Source organism: Harpia harpyja, chromosome 4 (genome assembly GCF_026419915.1).
Source record: "Harpia harpyja isolate bHarHar1 chromosome 4, bHarHar1 primary haplotype, whole genome shotgun sequence".
NCBI lineage: Eukaryota > Metazoa > Chordata > Aves > Accipitriformes > Accipitridae > Harpia > Harpia harpyja.
In genome coordinates this window covers 65423276-65441642 of record NC_068943.1, presented here as the reverse complement: position 1 = coordinate 65441642, position 18367 = coordinate 65423276, and the positions used below count along the sequence as shown (strand labels likewise).

The window sequence follows — 18367 nt, the reverse complement described above, 5'->3', positions numbered from 1 at the left end:
CTCCCTTCCCCACCCATGTGCTTTTAGCCACAGCTCCTTCCATTTTTAGAGCAGACATCAGAAGCTTCTTAGCACCACGTGTTACTGGGATAAAGGAGATGGCACACTCAGGTTGCTTCCTCCTGAGAAGCTGCAACTGTTGCCCCCAGAGGTACAGCCCAATGGATTGTTTAACGCTGTCTCCTACATCTGACCATGGAAGGAAGGACAACCCAGTGATTAACTCTGGCCTCGGACTCGATAGCCAGAATCCATGCATATTTTAACCACAAGCTTTGCATGATTTATAATCAGTCCTTCCATTCATTTCTATCAGTATAACAAAAGAGGAAGGAAAAAAAAAATGCATACAATGCAAGTTATTACTTAGGTGACACAGATACGTATGTATTACGTGAAACAAGCTGTTAATTACTGCTTGACACGAGGATTTCCCAGCCTAGGATATTTCCAGTAAGTGTATTATAGTCCTTTGATAATGAGCAGCTAAAAAACAATTCATAAGCCCCAATTCATGAGGGAAGGCTTGTCCTGTCTTGAACTCAGCAGGAGGAATAAGAACTAAAAGCCCTGTCCAACACCTTACTTTGAAGAGAAGGGGAGTGGGAATGTGATGTGAGGTGATCTACCAGGGATAGTGTGGCAGGCGAGTGGGGTAACACAATGAGAGATGCTGTGGTGTGATGCCTTTAGTGTCTGGAGATGTCATCCCTTACTCCTCGTCTTCCTTTCCAATCCATCCTGCCCCACAGAAGACTGAGATAGTCTGAGCTACTGTCCTCTCTCCTTCAAAGCATAAAATTCACTCAGTGCCAGAATTTATGCTTGGCTTGATCTGAAATAGTATGAGTTTCTTGGGATAAGTGTACCAGCAAATATCAATCACATTAACACTAACGTATTGGTCCCTACAACTTCTCAGCCCCTAAGAACTACTGTTCTCTGCTTCACAAGTAAATTCAGGGCATCAGATAAGTTAGCATTACTGGCTGTTAACCATTTCTTTTATTTCTTACATGCTTTTCAGTGGTACTAGGTTTTTATTTTATGAGTAGGTTCTGTGACAGCTACTAATGCACAACACCCTGGGGTAATCTCCTTAGCCTAGAATGCAAAACAAACAACTTTGTCACAGTGTGTCTGATGAGAGCTTGCAAGTTAAACACAAAAAGGAGGCAAAGGGATGCATGTTTGGAAAGATTATTGCCCTCTGGTTCCTGTAAAGCATCTTTTTCTGACCTTTTCTTGTGTCATACAGTTTCCACCTTATGGTGGAACAGCAAAAAATTATAATGTAACAACCTGAAGCAGGAAACTAGATGCCTCTCAGGTGCAAGCTGTATCTTCTCTCTAGGTAGTGATGATCTCTAGAAGCATCTCAGAGCCTTCATAAAGAACAAAAAAAATGCTGATCTGCCAGTTAAGAAAGGCAGACGACTCTAATGTAGCATCGTTTAGCATGCTGGAGCCACTGAACACCCATCATTACTGCTGAATCTCTGCTTGGGAGAATACTCCTCTCTGCAGTTATGTTGCACCAGAGTGGGGGAAAAAAATCCATTACTGGAAAGCAGGCATTTAATAACTGTACAAGAATTTGAATTATCTGTACAAGAGCAGCTTGGAGCATTAGCTACTTGCTCTTACAGGTACAGACAGAAGAGCCTGTCCATGGATGAGTGTCCCATTTTCCTGGAGAAGGACATAAATAACCTTCTTTCCATTTTGAGAGTCAGACCGAAAAGTTTCTATGCACTGAAATGCACTGCACCTTTACAACTGTTTTTCTCAGCAGAAAAACTGTATTTCACTACAGGATGTCACACCTTAGTCCAAAGCTGGGGGAGCCTTTTGTTGTTTGCTTCTCTGTTTTGTAAATAAAATACCAGTCAGGAGCTCAATCCTATTCTTACAGGAGTTGGTTTTACTATTAAAAGTGTTCCAAGAAAACCATTCTGTAATGGCAATTTTACATTTGCCTATATATGTTATTTTGCCTTGACTCTCACTCAGTCCTTCATACAGAAGCTGAGTAATGTGGATAAATACTAGAGGTAGTAAGAACAGAAAAGGACATGCTACTCTTCTGAAGTACAATAGTCCTGGACCATAATCTCTTTTTTAGATATTTAGCATTTACCTTCAGAGCAAAGCAAAGTTTCTGAGCCAAGTTTCTTCTTCATAGTTTCCCTTTTCCGTGAAATGAGCAAAGTGGATGTTCTCATCTTAAGTGTTACACAGCCTACCTCGGTATTACGAGGAGAGATACAAGCTATAGAGCACCTGAACTTGCCAGAGAGGGAAATCTAATTCTAATTACAAATGATTAAGAGTGCTGTACTTTGTATTTCTTGATATGAGCTCTGCAAATTTCTCTGCAATCCACTGCATTTGCTGGCACATGGACAAGTACCAGTGATACCTTTTTTCCTGTCCACAAAGCAAATCCTACAGAATAGCTGAAAAGTAAATGGTCAATTATAAAAACCCTCAATAATCTCATTTGGTTAATAAGTACATAAGTTATAAGGGCTGTTATTTCCATCTGCTGCTCAGTCCATACCTCCAAAATTTAAAACTTCGAAACTGAACAATTTTGTTTGGCACTAAGTAAATTCTAAACTATTGGCCAGCCTCGCAGCCAGCTGTTGCGCCTCACTTTCTCAGATGTTAACTACTCTGAAATTTTATTGACATTTCTAATAGTTGTGAGAGCTCAGCAGCTGGCTAAAAAATATATTCAGTATTTAAGGAAAAACTGCGATTTGTACTCTCCAGACACTGCTGTGTAAAACACAGTTATAGCGCACAGTTCGTAAACCCAGAGACAGACAACTGCCACCTCCCACTGACAAATCTCTTCTTATTATGCTAAGAGCCAAGAGGGACAGCTAGGCCCATGACTAATCTTCTTCAGCGGTTTGCATGTCCTGATTTTCCCTACTTGTAAAACCTCATCTCCTTCATATAATTGTCTGCTCTCTTGTATCATCTTGGCTTGGTACAGTTTGTTAATACCTAATGCTTTCCACAGATCAAAACCTGGAAGCCATATACTACAATACATGGAAGTACACACCAGTTTTGGCATTCTTATAGGCCCTTGCTCTTCAAAATCTCTTCTGCCCCTCCCTCTTTTTTTTTTCTTTTTTTTTTTTTTTTAATTTCCTACCTTTATAGAGCTGAACTGTGAAAAGTTAGCACAAAAGTTACATGCCCAACCCTTTCTGTCACAAATGCCAATAACCTGCTTGTAACAGGTGAATGACAGAAAAGTCAGATATTAAGTGCAGTAAGAAAGGGATGACGAAAACCTTCCTATGAAGCAACAGGGAATTTCAGCAAAAAGACTGCTAAGTTTTGGCTGCTACTCTTTGTATAAAATGAGATCTGGGAACCTCCTAGCTAGAGAAAGGGCATATGATCTGATGCGATCAAATGACAGAAGCATTACAAGTTATCAGCCAGTATATTCTTGGCTTACTCCACTTGCTACCGTCTTCCCTCACAAATCATTTGTGAGATCTGAAAGATGGTCTCTGATCAATACACAAGACTGCTCTCAGCTATGATCTCCATCAGCGCTGCTGCAGGGCTCACTTACAGTCTTGGCAATGCTCCAGACACTCAACTTGCGTGTCTTCCCATTTACGTGGAACAAACAGGAAGACAGCAGGCTTCTCTCTTAGATTACTGGATGAAAAATGGGATTAAAACCAACCAAACAAAAACAAACCTAGTCATTCAGATCCACTAAAAACACTGAGTCTCCAAGACAGTATATCCCATAGGCTGCTTAACTACTCATGACACTAACTCAAGCAGTCTGTATTTAAAAAAATTAAAGAAAAGAAAGATAGGTTTTCTTGGGCAATGACATTTTGGGTTTGCAACCACTGGTAGTGGAAGCAGAAACAAAACTGCAGAGCAACTCCTAGTAACATCTTCAGTACAAAACAAAATTGAAAATCAGCTTTTACTGTGTGTTACTGTGATGAGATCTTAATTAGTATGGACTCTAAAACATACTTTTTTTTTTTTTACTTTTTTTTTTGTTTAAAGAAGGAATTTACATGACTGTAGAGATAGTTGCAAAGTCACACAACCTCCAGGATGTTTTAATTGGCTTGCATTATCTTGCAAACGCCTGGATAAGATCACATTTCTATAAATGGCTTATCCATAATGAAAGTATTCATTTTAATTACTGTTGAAGCTCTGACTGTCATGGAACAAGAAATACAATTCCTACTCCCTGGATTCCCAGGGTACCAACTGTAGTATAAGAGCACACGCACAGAAGGTTTTCACAATAAGTAGAAGCAAAAAAAAAAAGTGATTCTGATGATATAATGAAGGTCAACTGACACAAAATGTACAGGATTTGAACTGCAATGTAATTAAACTGACATTACAATGTCTATCCCATATTCTAAGAGAGGTGTCTTGAAGAGGGCAAAAAGAGGGAACATTTTTAGATTGTAAGACTGCTAAGTGTGGCTAGCCAAGTTCCCCAAGTGCTTAGCACATATTTGTAGTAAAAGGTAATTCTCACATTGAAGACCTTATGGTGGAGTCACATCAAATAAAGGAGCTGTGTAAGAAAGCAAGTGGTATCCCCAAGATGGAGAAAGAGGGAAAAGGTACAAAACTTTAAAGCAACTGTAATCTGTCATCACCTGAGGATGCTTCAGCACTTCACTGCATTTAAGTGCCAAGTCCACCAACATCCATACACTACTGCTATCCTTTTTCTATTCCACCACTCAAAATCCCATTGGCAAAATCCTCTTAACATTCGTGTTTCTCCTAGTTGGGATGCACGTAGACACTTTAGTCCTTAGAGTGCTGAATTTCGCAGCCACCTCTAATCCCTTTGTGTGATTCGTAAAGGAAACCTTTCCTGACTTACTTTACTTGCAGGTTTGTAAATTTGGATGCAGTGTATGCTCGGATGATTCTTAAATCCTCCCCCCAGGAGGAAAAACCCAGCCAGAAGGCAAGGCAGAACAACCATTTATCTCATTCAGTAATCTGACATCGAAGGCAGTCATCGAGCATTTCTACAAAATAGTTTGGACAAGAGGTGTCCTCCTATTTGGCAGAATAACTAGTAACCTGCTCATGTCACACTCTTTGGCCTTGAAGGAAAACAAAGGCAAGAGAAACAATGTGCATTAATGAACTCATGTACATTGTGTCACCACGTATCACTGTACAAAACAGCACATTTTAATTATGGAGGGAAAGGAGACGGTGTCTCCCGTGAATCAGTAAACCCACAAAACGCCTTGCTATCACAGCAGCCACTGGTGCTCAGCATTATGAATGCACCAGGGCTACAAACTAAAGGACTGTACCTGGTATAGAAGAACCTCACACATTATGAGTGTGACATGCCGAATGCTCCCAGAAGACAATACCCATTAGTTCACTAGACTAAAACAGAAGTACCACTTAACACCATTTATGGTGGTATGAAACCAAGTGAAACTTCTGCTTATGTAGTACAGTTGCAGAAGGGAAATTATTTAAAGAAATTGCTTAATAGATATTTAACAGGTTTTCTTAATGGCTCTGACAGGGGCTTTTATCTTTAGAATTATAATACTTAAAGGCAAGGAAGATTAAAAGAAAAGGCTGACTAGCACTGCTAGGATGGCATTTTCCCCTTCACAGGTTACAGCCTATTTAGGTATACTGCATTACTTTATGAATTAGAAGATATATATCCGAGTAAAACAAAACTGAAAAAGGACAAATACCAAAACTGAAAAATACCAACAAAAAGTTTAAAGAGTTCTCAAATAAAAATGAAGTTACATGCATCCACTACCAGAATGATCAGAAAGGATGTCAATGCATGGGTGTAAGTAAATCCAAGAGCTGTCAAGGAAAAAAGAACCAGTATATCCCCTGGTTGGAAAATTCTTACACTTATTCTTGACAACGAGGGAATTTTTTGGACAGGGGAGAGGGAAGACAACTCCCTTACCCTCACATGCATGCAAAGTTCCACGAAAACTACATCAAGGGAACTTTCTGCGTAGCAACGTACTTTACAACAGCTAACTTAAAATTACTGTTTCAAGTCACTAGATTAATTGGCAAGATGATAGCCTGAAGACAACCTAAGAAGTAGCGTCCCACAGGCTGTCCGGCCTGCCAGAGGATTTCACCCTATCCCAGACCATCTCCTGACCTGCATCCAGGAAAGAGATACTAAAAAGCCAGATAAGCTGGTTTTGTGGTTGCAACATCTACCACTACACCACATGAAGCTTCCATATCTTTTTCGTCCCTCACAAGAGATACACATGAGGAGCTCTAGGGAAGAGGACCCCCAGGAGCTGGCTGGCAATGTCAGAACAGCTTATTGGGACACAAGTTCTCTCCTCAGCTGTCCTCAGGACCAAACGGTATTAACAGCTATGATGGCAGCAGCCATCATCATGGGAAGCTCATAAGCAGAGAAGGTCTAAGCTGGGTGCGCATCATCTGTGGCACATCTGGAGTATGTGTATAATTGTGTGTAAAAGCTATGGCAAGTGACCCTTCCATGCCCCTGTTATGTGGCCAACTTGGCTGGCAGAACTTGGCACTGTTACCTCCAGTAAGCAATAATGTCTGGCAGCAGGGAAAAGATTAAATGGCAATATATGAAAGTTAAAGGGTTTCTATATTTGATTTTGTGATCATACAATGTCTTTCCAATTTACTTTCTTCATGGTTAAGCAATCTTCAGGTTCTTGGTATGTGTCTAAGACTAAAGAAAGTCTGTAAGAACTTGTACTTCCACACTAGACAGGTGTTAAAATACACTTTCCAGAGATAGGGACTTTCTTCTTTCCACATTGGCACTGGAAAACCTACGGGTATGACCCAATGACTCACTGCTTCCATATGCTGCACATCCATCCATGCATCCATGATTGCAGCAGGAATGACCACTGAGGACAGAAGACAGGAATCCTGCCCCCTTACCCTTCCCATGATTGTCTCACACCAAGTGGGGCAGCTCCAACATGACAGAAAAAAAACATTCTCTGTCCGAAAACACCTTCATAACCTCACAGCTGAGGGAGCACTGACAAAGCTAAAATTTTTGCAGTAGAATTTCTCCAGGCAAGAAACTAAGCCTACTTTTCTAACCTGCAAACCTTTTAAGAGACAGAACCAACCCTCTGCTTAGATTTTTAAAGCCAGACAGCTGCCCAGACCCACAGAGGTTGGTTCAGGGCTATGAATTCAAGCACAGAAAGGTACTGAGGAAGAGCCACAGACCCTGGAAAGAGGCTGGAATTTTGAGATACTGCATTCACTACTGACTGGTTTAGGCAGCTCCCATCCAGTATCCATTTGGCCATATTCAGGCCATTACCATTCTCATTCTTTTGTACCCATTAAGGAGAAAGTTCAGGTATTTAATTCAAGAATGCCGTTTCTGCTACAACGGCCAGGCACCTAAGAACCAGGGGAGTTCTTTAATCACAATCTTAATTATTAGTGCTAGGCATTTACCATAGTTCTAATTAACTTGGGAAAGAATGAGCTTATCTTAAAACATGCAAGGTAGGTCACTCAGTCCACTGGAATTAACCTGATTACTTATAACTAAGCACACAAATAAAATGACTTTAAAAAGTAACCAGAAAAAAAAAAAAAAAGAGAGAGAGAAAAGTAAACCCAAGAGAGTCTGGATTTGTAGTTGGCCTACATTACAACAATTTAACTTATGAAAAGGCTAAGCAGAGGAAATGCTAAGAACTCTAGCTAGCATTCCTGGGCAGGACTGATCTTAGAAAAGAATCTTATTTGCATGACATTGTGCAAGTCTTTACAGACTCCCTTCTTTAACACTGCAGACTGCTAACACGTCTCTGAATTATGGACTGGACAAAAATCAGTTATTGCTTAAGACAGCTCATATCAGGGACCACTGCTACAAGCATTAATGAACACATTCAGGTGAAACTTTCTTCTACGAATTTTCAGCATTTCATTGACTTTTTCTTACTAATATAAATTTTAAACCAGTTCTGGATTAAAGCATGCAAATAAAGTTGAATAATGGTTTTTATTTTTCACTTTATTTGAAACATAATCCTTCAGAAAGAGACTGGACTTCAATTTATATTCCAAGTGATGTTGAAAAATGTTTGCAATAATGCAGTGCATAAAATATATTGGGGGGGGGGATCTCTTATTCCAAAATTATATATTAATTAAAATATGTAGATTAACAGCAAGTATCAGCAATTGGGTTGCTGATTCTCACCCTGATAATGGCAGTCTCTTTTCTCCATCTCCATTTACCAGTTACAATTTTACTGTTGCACCAATGAATTCTTATTTTTAATAGGCAGTGAAATCACTCTTTTTACTCTTATATAAAACTATTACACATGCCTTGCCTCAAAGAGGCAGCACAGGGAATAACATAGTTTACATATACCTTTAAATCCAAGTTGTTTCAGTCCAGCTTCCTCTGCCATTTAATTTTACAGTTTGAGACAAAGCGGAACAGTTGCAAATTATATTCTATTAAGCATAACAAAGTTGTATGTGGACAGATACATTTCATAAACATTAACCTTGAAACAATGAGAAGATATATATATATATTTGTGAGTATATATTACAGTGATCAGCTCATTTACTGGTATTCAAGAAAAAGGTGCAGAATATAACCATCCATGGCGGCTGGGATTTTACAGTTGTGTTCTGCCAACATTTTGGATCAAACAGTTTAGAACTACTTTTCAAATACATAATATAATCTGTCCTCTGTCATGCAGGGCCAAAGAAAGAAATTAACTAGCTCCCCATCAAACCCTCCACGTCTCGGAAAAAGAAAAAAGTTAGGCTTCCTGTTCAATGGCGACAAAGTTCCTGCCAAGTTTTCTGAAAAAGTTAGCAATAAGTTTCGTTCGGTTGCTCAAGCACAATTCAGCTTAATCCAGTACATGCATTAGATCAGGACTATCTCCCTGAACCTGTAACAACATGATTATGTAGAACCTAAAACAGATGAACTATGATTGTTAAAAAACTAAGAACAAAGAAAAATTTGTTCCCGAACTTTCTACTACTCCTTGTAGGTCTCAATAGTGACCTTCTCAATTTGACTAATCTGACACCGTAACTGGGGGCCTATCAATTAAATCAGTTATTACAGAAAAAAATTAATAAAGACTAGGAGATGGCTCTTACTACTTGAAGAATCACTTTGCATCGTTAAACCATTATGGTAGCAATCTTGAAAAGAACATTTACAAATACCCAACCTAAAGACAGTGTTTCAGAGGCAGAGCTATTTGTTCCATTCTGCCTGTCCTTACACAAGCTGAGTTTTACCACAGAACTCTAATTCAGAGTTCAGTTCTGAATATATCCAAAATGAGAACCAAAATCACAAAAAGAGCTGGCTAGCATTATTACCGGAGAGTTCCCAAATGCTGTATTAATGGATCAGTGAAGAGACGAAGAGACAAAGAGAAAAGATTGCCTTCACACAGCAGATTTTGCAAGGGTTCATTAAACCTTATTCACAGATTAAAAAGAATTCTGGCTGACTCCTCACTGAAAGCCTACAGAAGAAAACGATAAAAATTTTGCCCATCAGCAAGCAGTACACCTAATCCACTAACAAATGCAAATTGGAGTCACTGGGAATAAACTAATCTTTCCTAAATGAAATAGCTGTTCACCATGGACAATAGGTAAACAATAGGAATTAGAAGTCTTCTCTCTCTCAAGCCACTTTGGAAGACTATTTTTTGGTTCCAGAAACTCCTCAAGTCTATTTCAAAAAACACAAGTAGAGTAGCCATAAATACTGTGTGAAGTCTTCTCAGAGGTAATAAGAAACAAAGCTTGGAAGCTCGACTGACAGAAACAAAATATATATTCATAACATGTCGAGCATATCATAGCACCATTAATTAAAATAGTGAAATAAAGACCAAATATTTAAAAAGATATCAAATCAGAAAACTGAGTTTCCTTCATAAAAGGTAATTATTCTCATTCTTACTTGAAAATTTATGTCTTGCTAGCTATAAATTTCTTGGGAAATCCGGGCACAGACTGAACTGACATGCACTGGATTACATGACTGCTTTATCTGTGACTGAAGAAAACAAAAGGAGGCAGTAAAAAGGGAAATTTTAAATGATGAATCATGCCTTTCTTTTTAAAAAGAACTTGTTTACTGTCAGTACCCATTACATTACAGTGTATCCGGTTTATCTGGAGAGCTTACTTCTGAGTGAGGACTCATCTAGTAATTTGCAATTATTCATTAAACCTCCCCTTTTTTTTTTAATTTGAGAATAATGTTATCACAGTTAGATAGAGAGGTACTGTATTATTAAGAAGGTTGTCAACTTATAAATGAAAGTCACCATAACATTAGTGAGAAGAAAGGAAAAAACCAAACCAAAACAGAACAAAACCAAAACAAACTAACCTTGCCATTTTGGATTCTTTCCACCCTACCCACTTCCTTTGTATTTGGTTTCACCTGCTTTGATGCCACAGTTATGTTCAAAGCTGAATTCCAGTTCTTCCAGGAGCCTTTCCTGGAGGAACTGGGTTTTAGGGTCAGGGTTACAGATGAAAAATTAGCAAAAAATCAAAGACAGAAAGTTAAAAAAAAAAAAAAAAAAAATCACAGAATCATTGAGGCTGGAAGGGACCTCAATCCAGAGGCTCAGCTACAGATTAGCTTCCTTTTCCACTGCTGATCTGACCATATCTGATAGTGCTTTTGTTAATACTATATGTGTTCCTGCAAGCAAAGGTCTAATTGCATGAAGCAGAAGTATTTCAGCCATTTTAAAAACATCTGAAGCCAGAATTTAAAAGCATCAAACCAAGAAAAAAGAAAAAAAGAAAAATCAGGATCCCCCTACTCCACAACCAAACCCAAACCTGTGATACTCATCTTCAATCCAGAACATGTCCCCTTTCTGCTACAGACTATCTATTTGCTTGTTAGTCTAGTGCTTAACATCAACAAAATGTCCCTACTCCTCAAGATGAAATACACCCTTGCATTTCACTCAATTATAACATGGCCCCATGTCACACAGCAAAATTCTTCCCACTTCTGGGTGAGCCATATTGCATGACTGTGTTCATCTAAGGTAAGTGTTGAATTACTACCCCCCTATTTCTTCTATGCATCTGCAACTGTATAAATAGAGCAGTGAGTCACTTTGGTGCCTCACTGATAAAGCACTGAATTTGATTAGTGATCAATATATCTCTTCCTTCCCAACTCACATGAATATTGTAAAGAAAATATACAAGTAAAAATATTTAGATTATTTCATTTGAAATGACAATTAAGCTATTGATGTATTACAAGAAGATTGACAACAAGGCACTATATGATTGTGTGATTTTCCATTTCCTTGATACAGCCAACTAAGCATAGGAAAACCACAAAGTGATAATACATATATTAGAAGGCTTTTCAGTGTGATAGCAAAGTATCATGGCAACAGCAAAGGTGAAGGCTAAAGTGGCCTTGTGTCAGATACACTGCTCCCTCTAGTCACACTTTCTGGATTACCTGGTTTCCCAGTATCTTTTAATATGATTTAAAGTACCTAAATAACCTCAGTTCAGTCCCCAGTGTGAAAATACTAATAAACCTCTGTCATAAAAATGTATCAGAGGTACAGAGAATACACAGACAGCACAATCATTGGGATATTCTAAAGAAATACTAGGCTCAGCAGTTAAATAACATGCAAGTCTGAATGCAAAATTTATACACCCCAGACAGCTTGCTTTACTATGTGGGAAATCAAATGCAGTTAGTACACCTGTGTTTGTTGTAGGTGCCCATTCACACCACAGAGAAACCATAGTCTTTTCCCCTTCCTCACTGAAAAGTCCACTGCCTTCTTTTGGGCACAAAACTGCTGTTGACATAAGAACTACCCGGTGCCTAGTAATAATAAGGGTGACCTGCAAAAAGATAAACAAGGACTTCAGAGTCTACTCTGGAAACTCAAGGGAGGAATTTCCCCACATAATCACTCTACATGAAACATCTAAGAGAAAGGTGCGATCCACAACTGGTATTCAGAAGAACTAGAGATACTGGCAGCAATCCCTAGCCTGGAGTTTAGTTTAATATTTGCTTATTACAACAAGTAAAATTCCACTTTAAATCGAAGTTTATGAAAAGGATAAGAGGTACCTCACCTAGTACAGAGGAGAGAGGTATTGTGAGAGAGCAAGGCTTTGAGTTCTTCTTTACAGCTGCATTTGGGCAGTATAAATCTTCCCCAGCTGCCTAGGATGCACTCCAGCACAGTCCCCAGCCCTGGCCCTTAAGTCTGAACACTGTCAGCATGCTGTTTTTATGATGGTCCAATCTGGGAATCTGTAGAGCATGCCACAACAACCACCCTTAAAAATAAGGAGGATTTGGTACCCAGCCATAAATTAGTGAGTGCCGTTCCACTTTTACAACAGTGGCCCCAACTGCTTGTTTTTTTCAGTGCCGGAAGAGGTCCAGCTAGCACTCCTCTCCATTTTTTTACAGCAACCATTACAGTTACTCTATTCCATTCCTGTCTAATGCTGTCCCTTCACAATAATATTGACAGGTTCCAAAGGCATATCAAGCAAGGCAACTAACTGCACTTATGACCCTCTCCTGTGTTCTTCCTTTCAGTGCCAATTCCAACTTGCAGACACCTGAGCGTAAAAAGCTTTATAGAATGCTCTCCTCAGCTAATCAAATCCCTTCACACTTGCACCTGCAATACAGGTGGATGACAACAAACATCAAAATAAATATTCAAAACATTTGTTTTGGATAATATGTGAAGTGTGAATTTCTGGTGTACACTCATTGGGAACAACAGGAGATATTCTGGATAGGATTTAAACAAAACAAAACAAACACATTGAAGTGATTTAGGAGTTTACATGCCAGCAACTTACAGTGAAGTCTGTACTCCTGCACCTCTATTTTCACATCTATTTTACATGACTAAAAGCTTTTGTGTAATCTTTGATGGTTGCATTCTTAATACCTGCGAGACTAGTGCAACTGTGCAGCAAGTCACAAAGAACCAGTCCAGTATCACTGCTGACCCAGTTTCATGCAAACCTGCTCACTCTCAGGAACGTCTAATATCTGTACTGGATAAAGATGTATTTAATCTCCTCTGGATGATATAACACAGTCTAATGTACAATCATATGCTGCCTTAAGGACACATTTTAGCAGATCCAGGGATGTAAACACATTGCTGAGACCAGCTGCTTGAAAAACCCCTGAAGGCTTTATCCATTCAGTCAGGCCTGGGTTAGCTACAACATTTTCAAGTGTTGCAATGGCATCTGTAACCTTCAAGTTACAATGTAAAAAGATCTCTACTTGATTTGACTTTTAAGCAAGGCACAGATTTAATGCCTCTGAGTTTTAACTGCCCTGATTACAGCACATTTTGGTCCTCTAGTCTATTGAAATATTTAAATCAAAATAGAAGTTTTCCTTTGTTCTCAGGATGTAAAGATGTAGCCTGATTTTTACCATACATGCATTTTGCTGTGCTTTTAGCCAGAAAAGGATTTGTACATCAAAATTTCACTCAGTGGAATGAATGAAGACGATGTTCCCCTTTCTCTTTTGTGCTTAAACTGGGACTGAACACCTTTTTTTTTTTTTTAAAGTGTACATACATAAAATCTTAGGTTTTGGCTTGGGTTTTATGTGGTTTGGTGTTCTGGGGTTGTTTTTTTTTTGCTTCTCGCGTATCAAGACAACCTGAGAAGATATTCACTCGTAACTGTAGTAAAATACAGTGCTCACATTCTTCTCAGTTGGGGACAATGCATCACAGATGCATGTTACAGCTTTCAAAGAAATAGTGCGCCTGCAGATTCTGAATCTGCAACACGCAAGAAGGTAAAAAAGTGACTTGCAAAAAATTACTGCATACCAAGAGAGCCCTGCTGGTTCAGTAGTGTTACTTAACTCTTCCTCCTTCCCATTGCAGAGACAAAAGAGGCAGGAAAGAGGCATTCTGGGTTAGGAATGCAGACCTGGATGTCACCAGTTAAGCCTGTATGTGGGCAGAAGCCTGCTCCCATAAAACAGGTAACAGTGCACACAAATACTCCTCCCTTTTTTCTGTTGCTAGGCTTACCCTCTTGCACGTTCTGACACTGATTGCATATTGCACCCAGGTAGTCATCGTCAGTGGCAAAGAGTACAGCTAGTACAGAGCAGTTTCAGGGTGGATAACATACATGTATTAGAACAAGGATGTCACATGTAAGAAATACAATACCTAATCCATGCACTTAGAAGTAAAGGACAGTCAAGTACTAGGTACAAATACACCAATCAGTACTACTAGGTACAGTGAACATGCAAAAAGGACCACCAGGTTTGTTCCAAAATAGTTTCGACCAATGATCAGCTATAGCACAACAAACCCTGTAGTACAAAGTTTATACCCAAACATCTGAGAACTATCCACCACCATATTGCTTCACACAAATAATACAGGTATTAGACATCGTTTTTTTATGGCAGTACTGGCAAGTCATACAACCAACACAATGACAGGGCAAGGAAATTCGATAGCACCTCCCGGCAGCTGAGCTTCCTAACACACAGGAGAATGCTAAAGCATTTCTAGAAATGGAAGTTTTCACTGAGTGTACAAAACAATAATTTCCCTTATGCACTAGCCCAGGAACATTTTGGTGCCTAAACAAATCATGTTCCATCATTAGCATTTTTCAAAGACAACATATAGCTAACAAACTAGAAAGCACCTATGCACACACAATTCAAAATTACAAACCTGCACAGCCCATGTCATGAGCACTAAAGCTCAATATCAAACACAAACTTCCAAATCTACAAATCATTTTTATCTGTGAACTTCCATGGAGTGAATTGATTGTCCTGTTTCAGGTTGCTGAAACTGGGACCACCAGTGCACTGACTCTTAATATAAACTATCTCCTATTTAACCCAGGGCAACACAAACCAAGTAGAAATGAAAACAACTGACATCTGCCAGCAGGAAGGAGGGAATCAAATACTGTCTTAAGGTCAAGATTTCCAAGGCAACAGCTAATTTGTTTGCTAACCCCAGCATTCAGTCATGCAGCCTCTGTTGCAAGCACTGACGTGTGTGAAACACTAACCTTCATCACTTCAACCTGCAGGTCTTCATTGAGCGAAGGAGTCACTTTGACAGCATTCAGCATCTGATTAAGCAACTGTTTCTCATCTGAGTCTGTTTCCACGGATACAAACCTCTCATCAGACAGCAGCTTCTGCAGAGAGAAAATGGCAACGTACATGTTCAGACAAAACTGCCTCTGCCCAATTCTGCTGTAAACTACTACACCTAACTATGAGTGTTTGGTACTACGGTGACTAGGTTTTCTATGTACAAATTTCAAATTGATCCAATAATTTAAAATATGAAAATACAGCAAAACTGGAAGATCTGTGCCACAATGAGGGGACAGTTAATACCTTTTGAATCAGGTGCCATTCCAGTATCTTCTTTCCCCACCCCACTTCTCCAGTGTCCAGAAGAAAGCAGACATTAGTAACTGACGCAAGAGATCATAAACCACTCCAAGTAATGCCCTCAGCAAAACCTATCAAGGTTTTAGAAGCAGGGAGAGGGTGGAACCCTCGCATCACCCCAACCCAAAAAACACCACCAACCCGCCCCCGCCCCCCCCCCCCCCCCCCAACTCAGGCTAGTATCCTGGCCTCAAACTAGTGCTATCGGATACCCTACCCAGCAGGAGACAGAGTCAGTCATCATCCCACTCACTCCAATAGGGCACAGAGCACAAGCGCTGTGGAGATGTCACTGACAAGATGTGTTTTGTGTCATTCAGAAGTTGACTAATAGTGGATGCAAGCAAGTCCTCAGAAGGCAGAGTACTGTTAGCAAGTGACTGGCATGAGGACCACAAACATATATAGGAGTGCTTCAATACAAATTGACTGAACTTCAGACTGAATGTTTTAGACTGATCAGATTTCCTTTGCCTGGAAAAAGCCTGTATTTGAGCCAGTATCTCCCAACATGGCCAGTGGCACTATTTCCTCAGAGTTCTGCTAGAAATGCCTCTTCCATTTAGTCTATAACCACCCTCATGGGTGCCTCTTATTAGTAGCAGGCATCCTGCAATAGATGTACCCACTCAAGTCTTCTCCCAGCTCCAGTCTTCTTAGAACCTCCCATGACAGAGCAAAACTACCTTGTCTTAGTTCCCAGGAACACAACCTTGCTCTGTCCCAGTGCAGACATTGAGCAGCCCACTTCGCCCTGTACATTCTGCTTCTGTACTGATGTTCCTTCCCAGCTTCAGCTCTGTAGCACATTTCACTGGTTCATTCCTACTTCTTATTTTGTACACTTGTACTGGTTTTGGCTGGGACACAGTTAACTTTCTTCATAGGAGCTCACAGGGTGCTGTATTTTGGATTTGTGACCAAAACAGCATTGATAACACACTCATGTTTTGGTTATTGCTGAGCAGAGCTTACACAGCATCAAGGCCTTCCATTTCTCACACTGGCCCCCCAGCAAGTAGGCTGGGGGTGCACAAGAGATTGGCAGGGGAGAAAGCTGGGATGGCTTACCCCAACTGACCAAAGGGATATCCCATACCATATGACACCGTGCTCAGCAACAAAAGCTGGGGAAAGAAGGAAGAAGGGGAAGGACAGGGACATTCAGAGTTAAGGCATTTGTCTTCCAAAGTAACCATTACACATGATGGTGCCCTGCTTTCCTGGGGATGGCTAAACACCTGCCTGCCAACGCGAAGTAGTGAATGAATTCCTTATATTCTTTTGCTTGTGCACGCAGCTTTGCTTTCCCTATTAAACTTTGTCTTAGCCCATGAGTTTTCTCATTTTTACCCTTCTGATTCTCTCCTGCATCCCACTGAGAGGGACTGAGTGAGTGGCTGGGTAGAGCTGAGCTGCCAGCCAGGGTTAACCCGCAACAACATTTTAAAGGATTTCCCACATAGTAGTATATCAAGTGTTTTAGCACTGTACAGCCTGATGAGATTTAACTCAATGTACAAGGAAAATATGTTTTTCTATATAAAGGAGAATGTTTAGTTTGGTATGAGAGATATGGAGTTACTGGAGAGAATCCAGGGAAGGGCCGCTAAGATGATGAAGGGACTGGAGCATCTCTCTTAGAGGAAAGGCTGACAGAGCTGGGACTGTTTAGCCTGGAGAAGAGAACGCTTAGGGGGGATCTCATCAATGTACATAAGTACCTGAAGGGAGGGTGCAAAGTGAACAGAGCCAGGCTCTTTTCAGCATTGTCCAGTGACAGGACAAGAAGCAACGGGCACAAACTGAAACACAGGTTTTCTCTGAACATCAAGAACACTTTACTGTGAGGGTGACCGAGCACTGGCACAGGTTGCCAAGGGAGGTTGTGGAGTCTCCATCCCTGGAGATATTCAAAAGCCATCTGGACATGGTCCTGGGCAACCTGCTATAGGTGACCCTACCTGAGCAGTGGGGTTGGATCCAATGACTTCCAGAGGTCCCTGCTAACCTCCACCATCATGTGATCCTGTGACCTACTTTTAGTAAATTCAAGTTGTACTTCATCTCATTTTTTTACTTTTATCCTATTTTTTAACCTACCTCCATAGCATCAGTTGTGTGGTTTCCTTTTTGTCCTTCATAAAATTTCACATATCATAAATGCAGAAGAAGGACTGTATTGTTGCCTGGATTACCTTTTTAGGCTTCTAGATAGGAGGTAACACTCTTATTTAAGGTAGCAGGCTGCAAATCTGCAACTTTGCAATTCCATTTCTTGCAGAACTCAAGTGTATGTGCAGCAAGTTAGAAGAGTAAAAAGATAAAATTTATCTTCACTGAGTGTTCCCAAGGAAGTTATACTACACTGGAGAGTGGGCCATTCATAATTCCTCCACTATTCTTGATCATCACTCTACAATGTTCTTCTAACTGGGATACCTGCACCAGTACAAGAGCAGACATACGTTCAAGTCCCACTGTCTACTGTTGCTTTCACTTTAAAAGCAATCCCCCTGCCACCTCTCATATATCTGAAACACAGGGCACAGGATCTCGGAGTGGGACCAGAGTACTACGCTGCAAGAAGGTGATATGTGTCTTCTGACAGAGCCCAATAGTTACAGGAACCCTTCAGAATGTACCTTTTTTCCTTAGCCAGAGCCTCCATGTTGTGCCCCAATATCGGGCACTCTCTAACCAAATGCCTGACACCTCACATACTGAATTAAGTGAATTTGAATGATCCACTTACATTGTTATACTCCCAAAACAACT

General features: G+C 40.1%; 1 protein-coding gene across 6 annotated transcripts in view; it reads right to left on the bottom strand.

Moving 5' to 3' along the window:
- Positions 1-18367, bottom strand: part of ARFGEF3 (ARFGEF family member 3) — a 99657-nt gene that overhangs the window by 63184 nt on the left and 18106 nt on the right. For all 6 annotated transcript variants that reach the window (XM_052784485.1, XM_052784488.1, XM_052784487.1 and 3 more), the window contains exon 4: positions 15196-15327. In XM_052784485.1, the coding sequence (XP_052640445.1) occupies positions 15196-15327 (132 nt within the window). The remainder of the gene's footprint in view (positions 1-15195; positions 15328-18367) is intronic.